The sequence below is a fragment of the Neltuma alba genome, unplaced genomic scaffold, assembly GCF_004799145.2.
Source record: "Neltuma alba isolate B1F8T4 unplaced genomic scaffold, ASM479914v2 tig00011687_pilon, whole genome shotgun sequence".
Classification (NCBI taxonomy): Eukaryota; Viridiplantae; Streptophyta; class Magnoliopsida; order Fabales; family Fabaceae; genus Neltuma; species Neltuma alba.
The window spans coordinates 179219-193066 of record NW_021636326.1 but is presented as its reverse complement, the minus strand read 5'-3'; the positions used below and the strand labels follow the sequence as shown (position 1 = coordinate 193066).

Here is a 13848-nt window from a genome sequence, read left to right as displayed (position 1 = left end):
TGGCCGAAAATTGCATCGTGATTATTATTAGTTATATCATCCCATCAACGTCAATATCAAAGAAAGTCATGATTCGTGAAGAGTATAAAAAAAAGATTATTAGTTCCTGTCAAGAAAACATAGAAAAAATAAGAAGATTATTAAGGGAAAAAAAGTGTACCCCCCCTTTTTTGAATATTAATAGAATTGTCCGTTGGCAAAAAAAAGAAAAGAATATTAATAGAATTGGCTTTGTTCGTGCCGAAAAAAGGTCATCGGAAGCAAAGGAGCGGAGCCTAATGGAAGGCACGCATTGTCTTCGCTTGAAATCAGATCTCATCGTCTTTCCTCCTTTGAATATATGGTCTCGTCAGTGCTTTTGGACCACACATCCTTTCGCCTAAAAGCTTTCTGCTTTGAACCTTTCCCATTCGTCTCCATTTCGGTACGCTTATGCTCATGTTGGCCTGCAGCGTTTTGGCGGAATTGATCAAAATCCTCTATCTCAGATGTAGAATTTATTTTTTATGGTAAGAAAATGTAAAATTTATTTTCAATGGAAGGTCATTTAATTGATAAGAATTTCCTATTATTAAAAGGACTTTGTTGATAGGTATTAGATGATAACTATAAATACTTTTCGAGCCCTAAAATTTACTTCCTTGATGATCTCGTTTGGGCTATGATGATACTAAGACTGAATATATTGAAAGGGACTTTTGTTTTTGAGCTTTTGTATGTAAGTTGGAGTTTTCATATCTTAGCAACCTTCAGGGAATCAGCCAACTACCCGAAGGAAAAAAAATGCATTCTCTCTGAGAATTACAGAAGGTTAAGCACGTTCAATGTAATTATAGAAGCAAGTTAACTTATGGCATCATCCCTCTCCCTAGCTAGCTACTACTTCATAACATGAGTAGTTTAATCATTGCAAATGCATATATGGACCGATACGTTAATAATCCCTCAAATAATCTCAGCTATCGTCCAAAATTGACGAGCTGGATTAATTTGGCAGGCAGATTCATCGATATTCTGGCTTTGTATTGCTCAATGTGCAAATGGCTGGCAGTGGCCGATGCAAGTCTTCTCGTGATATTGCCAGTATGATAATTGGGATTTATTCGGATAGTACTTGACAGATGATGTCATGTGATTACCTAACTACACACCCACCTACTCGCAAACTAACCGAGGATGGCAGAAGCCAGAAATTAAATTAGTCACAGGTCCAATCTCAAATTAAACCACCTACAGTAATATCCAGTGTCTACCACTCTAATATTATTTATGATGCATATGGCATTTTGGTGTTATTTTTGTGATACATCTAGCACCTCTAATATTATTGTCCAATTGCATTTAACACTATATTTTTTTTATAGTTTAAGATGTCGGATGTACTATAAATAAAATTAAGATACTTAAAGCATCAAAAACAAAATATCATGGTGTTAGATGTATCATAAATAAGATTATGTTACTCTTTTTGCCGGAAAATAAGGTTATGTTACTAAATGTAATTGATAGATAATATCATGATGTTGAATATTATTTTACCATTCATTTATTATTTATCAAGATCGATCTCTCACCTATTTCCCTTTTTCAACTTTTGCAGAGCGACGGGGCGTAGAGATGAAAATATTGGCAAATCGGGAGTCAAAATTGGCGTTTATTGCTCAATGATGCCCAAATTTTAGCCGCCGTTAAAATATTTATACATATATATATATATATATATGTATATATATTAAGATCAGTTCCACAATTCCATGAACTTGAGCAAGCACATGACTCCAATCAGGAGGCCGATTTTTGTCGGAACGCCGGCCCATTAATTATAATAATGATAGCCACGTGAAACCAGAATATATGTTAAATATGTATTGTTAATGATAATAAAGCAAGCGCAATGTTAATTAACGTACACGAGCAGAGTTCATATAAAGCGAAGGCGAAGCTTTTGATGGTTCATGCATACATCTTGCTTTACGCTCATGTCCCCAAAAAATAGAGGGGGGGATAGAAGGGGGGCGAGGGAAAAATCAAAGCATTCCAATAAAGTTGCCCACAATATACTACATCTATTTCTTAATAAAAGAATTAGATTGACATTTCATTTGATACTAAATATAAGATCTCAATCTATTTTGTCTTTTATATTTATCTATTTTTTTCTTAATGTAGTCCTTGTAGCAGTTGTACATGTTAAAGTTTTATCAAATAATAATTTTAACTAATACACATGATTAATGAGGATATTTTAAAAAAAATACTTATTTATTATAAATAACTAACTTAACTAATTTTTTTAATATAATACTTGCCTCGCGTAACCAGTTCATCAAAGCATGGCAGTACCTGCTGTTCATAATGTAAGACCACGGTTTCGGTGAATCACACAGTAGTTTAATGAAAGTGGTTAATTAGTTAATAATCGTTTTAAAAAAATAAATTATCAAAACATTATAAATTTATACTTAAGCTATTAACCTTTGTCAGAATACATTAATACTCTATCCATTTTCAAACAATGGTAACTTTAGAGTTAAGAACCTAATTAGCGTCGTAAACTGTAAGAAAACTAATAATAGATCTAAATCTAAATTTAACAAAATGCAATAATATTTTACAAAACATCCCTAATTATTATGTTTTACCTTCGGTCTTAATGTTACTTTCTTATCCCTCTCTTTCATTATCGAGAGATAAAATTAGCAGGTGAATAATTCATGATTAATTTAAAATTTAAGATGATTATCACTTGGAAACAAAATCTAAAACCCCGAAGTGGTTGTTGCTTAAAATAGGAGTATTAATTCCTCCTTGCACCTAATAAATTGATTTTTTTTTTAAAAAAAAGAAATCCGTTATGATGATGCTTTACGATGAATTGAAGGTTATTAATTTCATGAAGAGCTAAGCTTTATCGAAAATTGTTGTACATTTTCAAAATTACTCTCAATGAATTTAAATTCATATTAATTTTCCCCTTTATCACTTGCTCAATCATAACTTTTTTTGATCATTTAACGACAGGCAAAGTTGAAAAAAGATTCAATGTTCTATAAATTTTATAATTGACTTATATTTTGCATATTTAAAATTTTCTAGAACTAAAGTTACGTACATACTCCATACACACACACACATATATAAAGAGGAGGAGTGATTCTCAAGTCATCATCACTCCATTCCCAGGAAACATGGCCTAATTAAAAACAAAGAATTCCAAGATGGATCGCATTGTCATTGATTATTATATCGCTCTCTCGGACTTTTCTCTCTTTCGACTATTTGGCATTATTAATTAATGGCAACTTAGTGCATCAAGCGAATAACAACTAATAAAAAAGACGGAGGGGCAGCCATCAACATTGTAATAAATAAATATAACTGGGATTATGATGACCAATAAATATATATATATCTATATACTACTATATGCTTCGCCGCCTCCACTAAATTTTAACATTAGTTTCTCGATTTTGACCGAGAGCGTATATTAGGAAGTCCGATCAATCACGGAGTATAAATAAATCGACGAACTTTGAAAGCCTAAATGCATAATAACCATAGCATAACACAATATTAACGAGAAAGTTAATATTATTCCTCATTTTTGCATAAAATATATATATGCTGCTTTAAACTAATTCATCCACTCACTATATACCATTACGATGCAAAAAATAATCCAGTCATGCTCCAATTTTATATCTCGAGTAATTAATTACTTCCATTAGGTGCCAACAAAATTAAATTAGCTAGACGTTATACTATGTTAGAAATAGCCAAACCAACACCCTTTTGATATCCACCCAAAAAAAAAGGAATAAAGACAAAAGGAAAGGAGGGAAAATAAATAAATAAATAAATTAGAGCGGTTTGAGCCAAACCAGTAACAAGAGGAACATCGTTACCCATGCAGCATGTTTTAACTTTTGCGTTTTAACATGCCAGAAGTGAGGAGGAGTTAGTCAACGCGAGCTCTGGCGCGTGGGGATTATCCGAGGATGAGAGTTATTGTTTGTGGGGCAAACTAAAACCAGATCATTAGAGAAAGCTTGCTGCCATCTCTAAGCACAAATCAAATCTTTGACGCAGCCATATAGACATCAACTGGTCTCCAGTTAAAGGGCGAAGACTGAAAATATTAAAGGCCAAAAAAACAAGAAATTAAAGACTATTCAGTACCTGTGACTTTGTGGATATGCATCTCAATTCTCATAGACTGGACTGCGTAATTTGACACATTCCATACGCTTACCGTTTCGATTCTGCCCACCACCTGACCGAAAGGTATATCCCTGACCATTCCTCCTCTTAAATTGAACCCTACACGACTAATTCGCACCTCCTTCACGTATGCATGCCACTGTATATAAATAGGACGTTGAGCTCAGGAAATCAAACAGACAAGAACCTAAATCTTCCTGAGATTTGTCTTGAGTAGAAACAAACTTAAATACCTGCCTTACCATCTGCCTGCTCCCACATTTTCTTCAGCATTCATTTTAGTACAAACTCGCACTTGCTTTCCATTTTCCACCTGGCTGATCCGATCCACCGTAACCAAAATATGGAGAGAACAAAGTCATCCCTTCTTCAAATTCAACCCCCAACCTATGGAAATCTAGTCACCATTCTCAGCATCGATGGAGGCGGTATTAGGGGCATCATCCCTGCCGCCATTCTCGAATTCCTGGAATCTCAACTCCAGGTATGAATCTACATATATTCGTAGATGGAGATACACTTGGAATGAATATCTTACAATGCTGTGGTGTCTCTCTTGCATGCATATGTGGTCTTCAAACATGAATACCATATTTTGTCGTAGCACAAACGTCCAATTTCTGTGTCCATATAAAAAAAAAAATTTACCTTAATGTCACTGCATGCACACATACTGGTTGATAGCAAAGATATGAATTTTCTACACAGTAATTAATGCTATATTGGATCCGAAAGTTGGTGAATAAATGAAGCCTATCACTTATAGCAATGTGGACATTCTTGCAGGAGCTGGACGGTGAAGAAGCAAGGCTCGCAGACTACTTTGATGTGATTGCAGGAACCAGCACGGGGGGTCTCGTAACCGCCATGCTCACCGCTCCAAATGGAAGGAAGCGACCACTCTTTGCTGCCAAGGATATCAAGCCCTTTTACCTGGAGCACAGTCCAAATATATTCCCACAGAAGTATGCGTATAGAAACTCTAACGTCTCCTTTTGTTTGACTTGTTGGTCTGGTTCTTACGATTAAATGTATGTATAGATTCTCATTCGGAGCGATAGGAAAATTGTTCAGATCAATGGCTGGTCCCAAGTACGATGGCGAATACCTTCATCAAGTAGTGAGACAGAAGTTGGGAGAGACTCGGTTGCACGAGACACTCACCAACGTTGTCATCCCCACCTTTGACATAAAGGCGATGCAGCCAGTCATATTCTCATCTTATCAGATCAAGAAGTCCCCTTTTTTGGACGCTCGACTCTCTGACATATGCATCAGCACCTCTGCTGCGCCTACTTATCTTCCAGGCCACCACTTCAAGAACCAAGATTCTGAAGGCAACGTCCGCGAATTCAATCTTATTGATGGCGGTGTTTCTGCAAATAATCCCGTATGTTTTATTAATTAATTTATCTTCACGGAACGTGAAATTAACTTTTACCCCGTTAATTCATTTTTAATCGTATGGTTATTATATGCATATACATGATTAGATTTCATTTTCCCGTGATGATCCAGACTTTAGTTGCCTTGAACCAAGTGACGAAGCAGGTCATTAATGAAGATCCTGATTTCTTTCCCATCAAGCCCATGGATTATGGTCGCTTCCTCATAATCTCAATAGGCACAGGCACAGCAAAGAATGAGCAAAAGTTCAATGCAAAAATGGCTGCCAAATGGGGATTGTTGGACTGGTTAACTAAAGGCGGCTCTACCCCTTTGATCGACGTGTTTACACAATCCAGTGCTGATCTCGTCGATTTCCATTTAGCTACCGTCACTCAAGCCCTTCATTCACAGGATAATTACCTAAGGATACAGGTGTGTGTGTGTGTGTCTATATATAAATTTTATATACATATATTCTCCCCTATATGTAAATATATGCCTAACAATGCGTGGGTAAAAACAAAATTTGAAAATGTGTATTGTTCGGCATATACATACATACATACATATTTGTATATGAATATTAATTTGTCTCTTGTTGGCGGGGGTAATTGCAGGATGATACGTTGGCTAGTACAGTTTCGTCGGTTGATATTTCCACCGAAGAGAATTTAGAAAAACTGAGCCAAACAGGTGACGATCTATTGAAGAAACCGGTTTCTAGGGTCAACTTAGAGACTGGTCTGTTTGAACCCGTCGAAAATGGAGGGACCAATGAGGATGCTCTCAAAAAGTACGATATATATCGATCTTAATTTTAGATTCTTGATATACCCGTTTAGAATTCATTTCAGGACAAAAAATTACGTTCGCTCAAATAAGTTAGGTTCTGTATTAATTACCGGGATGTCTTTCGCAGGTTTGCAAAAATTCTTTCTCAAGAAAGGAGGCTGCGAGAAATGAGATCCCCACATGCCAACACCAAGACATCAGGGCCCGATAGTCTGTTTATCTAGGAATAATAAGATTATTTCCCATTGTTCTGTAATAAAATTAGTCTATTTCAGTTCTTCTTTGTTTCTTTTACCTAACCATAAATTGTGATCCTGAAAAAAAAAAAAAGGGTGCAAGTCTTTAGTTCCCCCGAACTTTATGTACTTTCGTGTACTTTAGGGATTGCCATTCAATAAAAGCATATAGAAGTATGCTTAAAGATTTCAATGATTGTTGTGAAAAATGAATTTGATAATCAAATTCTAGATTTTATTATGATTGTCATGGTATTATTTACATATACATTTTCACCATAATAATTTATACTTTACCAATAAATATTCTTACCATATATTGTTTAAATAAATTTTAAGAAAATTTAAATATGTTTACCTCTCTAAAATCTACAAATCCATTTAAATTTGGATGAGATGCGTATGCTTCTCCATAAACAAAAGTAGTGTAGTGGAGTCAATTTCATTTGACATGATTTAAAAGTTCGTTTCAATAAACATTACATTCAAGCAACGTGTTGTAAAACTAAATTTTAATAAAATACACAAATACTGTATTACGATTTACGGAAAGAAACTTTTGCCCCGTTAATTCAAGGACTCCATCATTGTACATCTGTTGCTTATGCAATTATGTTCTCTCAAAAACATCATTTTTTTAGTCAATGAAAATTAACTCAAAGTCTAGTAATATAATGAGTGCATATAATTAATTCTAAAACTATTAACTTGTTATGGGGAGAATCCTAAAAAAATATATTTGAATTTCAAAATTTTAAATTAATTTTGTTCACTACACTTTAATAACAATTGACAGCATTTAAAAACAAAATAACAACATATTTTTATAGTCATTTTTCATTTGAAATTTTAAAATTTTAGAAGTAATTTTTTGAGATTTTTTTCATTATTATTTCTAAAATGATTTATTTTTAAACAACTTTGTCTCCCGAACCCAAGGTCATGGCGCTACCTTGAATTAACGCCCATATGAATTTTTGTTATCAATACACGTCGACAGATAGGTTCAAGATCTCGATTGGCAATTATTTGATTGAAAATTAAATTATCTTTGCATAACTACTATCTCCGGTCTTTAATATAAGAATTAATTAACTAATTTAAGTAGATTAAAACAATTAGTTAAATTAGTTAATTGTAATAAATATGTATTATCTTTCTTAAAATAACTTAACTAATCAATTATATTGGCTAGAACTATCATTATTATAAAGACCATATAAAAAAAAAGATAAATGTATAAGACAAAACGGATTGGAATGCTAAATTTAGAACCAAAATAAAAAACAAACAGGTTTTTACATTAAGGAACGAAGATAGTAAATCATTAAAAGAAAAAGAAAGTAAAAAAAATAGTTGAGTGAAAATTGAATATAAAATTAGCATCAGTTTCTCTTATTGAAAGAAAGGATCGACATGGTTATTGAAATAGTAAGAGATGAAATTAGTTTGCTTGTCACGGTAAAAATACAAGCACCAAAACCACAAGTGAGATACGGGTCCCATGTGAGCCCATTTTGTTTTTGCATACAGTGCAACGAAATTAAACAAACTATACTACCTTTAATTTTTAATATAAAACTAATTAATTAATTTAAGTAAATTAAATAAAATTAAGTTAATTGGTTGTAATAAATCAGTTTTATTTTTTTAAAAAATAACCTCACTAATCCTATGTATTAACTATAACTACCATTTTACAAATTTTTAATATGTACAATTATTATAATAAATGTTTTTAAAAAAATAGAGAAAATAAATTTGAATCTTATATTTAAAATCAAATTAAATGTTAATCTAACTTCTCTATTAAAGGCCCAAAATAATATATTATTGCAGGCCTAATTACGAGTTATGATGGCGTATAGCTTACTGACAACATATCCCCAGCATATTCAGTTAATACGTAAGCGAAGGGGAAGGCAGCAATTTTTGATGGCGACAGTACTCTCGTTCGTCTTGGAAATTCCCACCGTTTTAAAACGACCGGTTATTTCGTTGGATAGTAGTGCCTCGTATTCTCAACATAAAAAATTGAATAATTAATTTATAAATATTTTAAAAATTAGTTAAATTAATTAATTATAATAAATATATATTAATTTTTTAAAACCCTTTCTCTAATAATGTGTATTAAAATTATCTCCTAATAAAAACTCATACAATTAATGAAAATATTTTTAAAAAATTATAAATTTAGAAGATAAATTAAACTGAAGTCTTATATTTATAACCAAACTCAATACCAAATAAGCTATTCTAGTAACCACCGGAGATAGGATTATTATTGTTTTTTTGGTAATGATTACTGTTTGTTGTTACATGCGTCACTTATAATTAACAAGTTACATTATCTTATATGCACGCATCTATAGGAGTTAGGTGGACGACTGCGAATGGAGAAGTCGCTTTCAGCGGAGAAGGAATTTGAGCCTACGAGATGCACTTGCACTGGTAATTCCTCTGGTTCATATTATAAAAAATCTTTTAGAATTCTTTTATCTATTTTATAAGACGTTTTATATAGTCTCAATAAGTATCAAATATTTATTTTTCATAAATGTCCATATTTAATAAGAATATCGAGAGAGAATTAAAAATTAATATGATGTTAGAATTTAGTATGATTAATAAGAGCAATAAAAATTACTTAAATTTTATGATAAATTTAATGTTTTTAACTAATTCAATTGATATGTATAAATGATTTAGAAACATCTTATATTATGAATGAGAGGACGTACGTGACATCCACAGCCTAACAAATCACTGAAATTCCATCTTATAATACGTTAATCCTTACCTTTGCTTCTTGCCAGTTTATTCATGCCATCATGTGATTGAATTTAATTGGTTAAGTATGGAACAAGTTAATACAAGTGATTTTGGTCCCCCAGACGAAAAAAAACAAGTGATGACCTACATGCATGTCACCAGACGTGTACGTCCAAATAAAGACGTCCCATATATACCAAGAAATTAAATTAGTTTGTTGCCAAGTCTATTTCCAGTTCCAGATTTTAAAGTATAATTAGATTATTTATTTTCAATAACCACCATAATAAATGGAGGGCATTACACGAAAGTAATTAAAATTTTAAATAGTATGATATTAATCAAGTGGAGACAGGTAAACGGGGAATGGAAATCTTACGTAGTAATATGTGTGTGTGTGTTATTTTCGCGTTGATATATGTTGTTTTCTTCCTACGAAGACAGGTAATGGGGATGGAGATCCTACAGGAAAGCAAAAAAAAAAAATGTTAATATTTTTATGAAAAATGATGTTTAAGCATATACATCATTTTAAAAATTAAATTGTCTGTATTCATTGAAATTATTATTTGTATTTTAATTTATAAAATTATCATTTTTACGTTACTATCCGTGATTTTGAAATTGCAAATTTAAAATATTATTAGAATATTTCATACATCAAGCTACAATTATTTTAAAAAAGACAAGGGACAAGTTAACAAAATACTTTTCTGATCTTATTTATAAGGTAGAAAAAGAAGAAAATTTTTAGTCCTATTTATAGGACAGAGTAAAAATTTATCATATAAATGTATAATTTTATCTTTAATTTATTATTGTATTTACTTTATCCCATGAAATATATTGTATACTAAATAAGAATAAAGTAAAAAAAATTATTAAATTTTGAATAAACATGCACGCTCTCTCTGATTTACGGTAGCTTTTCATTCTTTCGTCTTTTGTGGTCCGTATATATAAATAATAAATGCAAGCTCGTTTGAGTGGGCGTTGGCAGAAAAACTTGTCGAGTGGGGCAGTCGTAATTGTCATATCGGGCTTATTAATTATTCCCAGCGACCCACCCGCTCGCCGCCACCCGCTCAGAGAACAAAATATATGACCACCCAGGATGTCCCATTAATAGCGGATTGATATATTAATGAATTACAAGCACGTGGGGTGTGTGCGTATATTATATCGGGGGAGAAAACACACGCACGCACGCACACAAATATAGTAATGTGCATGAATGTATACGTTGCTTTACATTTTTGAACAGGTAATTACGAGTGTCTTGCTCAACAGGTAATTACGAGTATCTTGTTCAGCAGGTAATATGTCATGGGACGTTAGAATAATAGGCAAGCATTAAACCAGTGGAAGTGCATGCATCCCAAACGAACAAATTAAGATGAGACCACAAATTGAAGGGTTTATAGAAGACTTGTCAACGCAATCACGCGTGGGTAACATTCTGGGACGAGTTCACGTATGCTTAACTAGAACCCGGTCTGGTCTTCAGAGAAGACTAATCGATGGCCATCCTCAATCACTGATCTGGTCTCATAGATGAAGCGACTGTTCATAATAGTCGTTCATCGGGTCTCCAGGAAACGGGGATGGATCTGACTTGGGATATTAAGACAAACAATGTTAGGCGGAGAATATTCAACGATGTGGATGAGTGTCTCATGATTATATTCTCATGGACTCAGCAACAAATTGGACTCATTCCGTACTTTTACCATTCCGATTCTCATCATCATCGGCATTTCCGTGAACATTCCTCTTCCTGACTCCAATATCACATATCCCACTATAAATAGCACGTTGAGCACAGCAATTTATCAAACAACCAAAATCTGAAATCTTGCCATATATAACTCCTTTCTCGGCACTCGCCTTGCGCCCTTGCCCAAAAGTTTACTATCTATCTGCTATAACTTCAATTCCATATTTTCTTTAGCATTCCTTAATTTCCATATAAACACGCACCTAGAGATCCGTTAAACTATGGAGAGAACAAAGTCATCCCTTCTTCAAATTCAAGCCCCAACCTATGGAAACCTAATCACCATTCTCAGCATCGATGGAGGTGGTATTAGGGGCATCATTCCCGCCACCATTCTCGAATTCCTCGAATCTCAACTCCAGGTATAAATCTACAGATTCTACACGAGCACACACACTAGGAACGCACAAGTTTTCTGTGGCGTCTCCTGCATCGGTCTTTAATTAATTAGAAGGAATATATATCATATACTATTCGGAGTACAGCAGCTTTTGTATTTGTGACATAAATTTAATTTTATTTGGACGGCCATGCAGGAACTGGATGGTGAAGAAGCAAGGCTCGCGGACTACTTTGACGTGATTGCAGGAACCAGCACGGGAGGTCTCGTAACCGCCATGCTTACTGCTCCCGACGAAGAGAAGCGACCACTCTTTGCTGCCAAGGATATCAAGCCCTTTTACCTGGAGCACTGTCCAAGCATATTCCCACAAAAGTATATATGAAACTATGATTTTTCTTTTCATTAGTTCAAATTAATGAAACTTAAACCGAAGAGATCCGATCCTGATTTCTAACCTGTACTTACGAATGAATTTGCAGATTCTCATTTGGAGCGATAGGAAAGTTGTTCAGATCAATGGCTGGTCCCAAGTACGATGGCGAATACCTTCATCAAGTAGTGAGACAGAAGTTGGGAGAGACTCGGTTGCACGAGACACTCACCAACGTTGTCATCCCCACCTTTGACATAAAGGCGATGCAGCCACTCATATTCTCATCTTATCAGATCAAGAAATCCACTTGTTTGGATGCTCGACTCTCTGACATATGCATCAGCACCTCCGCTGCACCTACCTATCTTCCTGGCTACCACTTCAAGAACCAAGATGCCCAAGGCAACGTCCGTGAATTCAACCTGATTGATGGCGGTGTTTCTGCAAATAATCCCGTATGTTGTATAAGCTGATCTTCACGCACAACGTGAAACTGTTCTTCTCCCACTAATATAAATTATTGATTTTAATGTGATATACATTTATATTAGATGAGTCCGTAATTAATTTTTGATTCTTTAATGATGCAGACTTTAGTCGCCTTGAACCAAGTCACGCAGCAGGTCATCAATGAAAATCCTGACTTCTTCTCCATCAGGCCCATGGACTATGGTCGCTTCCTTATAATCTCAATAGGCACGGGCACGGCAAAGAATGAGCAAAAATTCAATGCAAACATGGCTGCCAAGTGGGGAATATTGGATTGGTTAACCCACGGTGGTTCTACTCCTTTGATTGACGTGTTTTCCCAATCCAGTGCTGATCTCGTCGATTTCCATTTAGCAACAGTTACCCAAGCCCTTCACTCACAGGATCACTACCTTCGGATACAGGTATATATAACTCCCTTCTATATATTACTATATGTAAATATTGCCTATCTATGCATTAATTAATGGGAGGACAAGATTTAAGATCTATATTTACATGCTCCGAGACAAAAAATTTAATTAGTCCTTGCTGGTGGCGGCAAAATGCAGGATGACACATTGATTGGTACAGTTTCTTCGGTTGATGTTTCTACGAAAGAGAATCTGGAAAAATTGTGCCAAACTGGCGGAGAGCTGTTGAAGAAACCAGTTTCCAGAGTCAATTTAGAGACGGGTCTGTGCGAACCCGTCGAAAATGGAGGGACCAATGAGGATGCCCTTAAAAGGTATAATATAATATATCTTAGATCTATCCTTCTAGAATCTATTATATTGCAAGGTACTCAAATAATTGAATTTACTTAGATTAAATGATTGAAAATCTTTGTGAATTGTTTGGATATCTTTTGCAGATTTGCCAAAATACTTTCCCAAGAAAGAAGATTGCGGGAAATGAAATCTCCACATACCAACAAGGCAGCAGCAACAAGGCCTAATAGCTTGTCCATATAGTTTCGGCACGGGCTTTAGTCACCGCCAGATTATTTGACATGTTACTTCTCATTTTGTTCTGTAATATACTTAGTCAACTTGATTCATTCTTTATTTGATTTCGCTGTCAATTGTAATTCTGTTGAAGAAGGTACAAGAATGTATTTCTCCTTCATCTTGTTGGACTTATATATACGTGCTTAACTGATTGCCTCTCAATAAAAGCATAAATTATGATATATGTTTAAAGCGTTTAACTCCTTTTCCATGAAACTTATTTATAAACATTTGAATGAACTGGGTACGTTCCCTTGAAATGGATTCGACAATCCCGTGAAAAATTTTTGAGACTTCAACTAAGGGAAAGTTTTATCTTTCTCAAATTCATTTAGGTAATAAAAATAAAGTAATAAAGTAATATTGTACTGGCCTATTTAGAATAATATACTAGAAGACCATCAGTAAACCTCGGGGCAAGAAATAAAATTAGCATTCAATTATAATTGGGTAGCATGTAACTT

At 34.1% G+C, this 13848-nt stretch overlaps 2 protein-coding genes across 2 annotated transcripts; both read left to right on the top strand.

Annotated features, from left to right (window-relative positions):
* The first annotated feature begins 4564 nt into the window (after positions 1–4564).
* Positions 4565–6626, top strand: LOC114716732 (patatin-like protein 2). The gene is made up of 6 exons (XM_028901777.1): positions 4565–4705; positions 5008–5186; positions 5263–5611; positions 5740–6042; positions 6228–6403; positions 6530–6626. Exons 1-6 carry the CDS (start codon positions 4565–4567, stop codon positions 6624–6626), a joined length of 1245 nt encoding a protein of 414 aa, XP_028757610.1.
* Positions 6627–11411: 4785 nt separating this feature from the next.
* On the top strand, positions 11412–13566 carry LOC114716792 (patatin-like protein 2). Its single transcript, XM_028901852.1, has 6 exons — positions 11412–11552; positions 11727–11905; positions 12013–12361; positions 12497–12799; positions 12947–13122; positions 13249–13566. The coding sequence occupies exons 1-6, from the start codon at positions 11412–11414 to the stop codon at positions 13346–13348; spliced, it is 1248 nt and encodes a 415-aa protein (XP_028757685.1). The 3' UTR covers positions 13349–13566.
* The last annotated feature ends 282 nt before the right edge of the window (positions 13567–13848 follow it).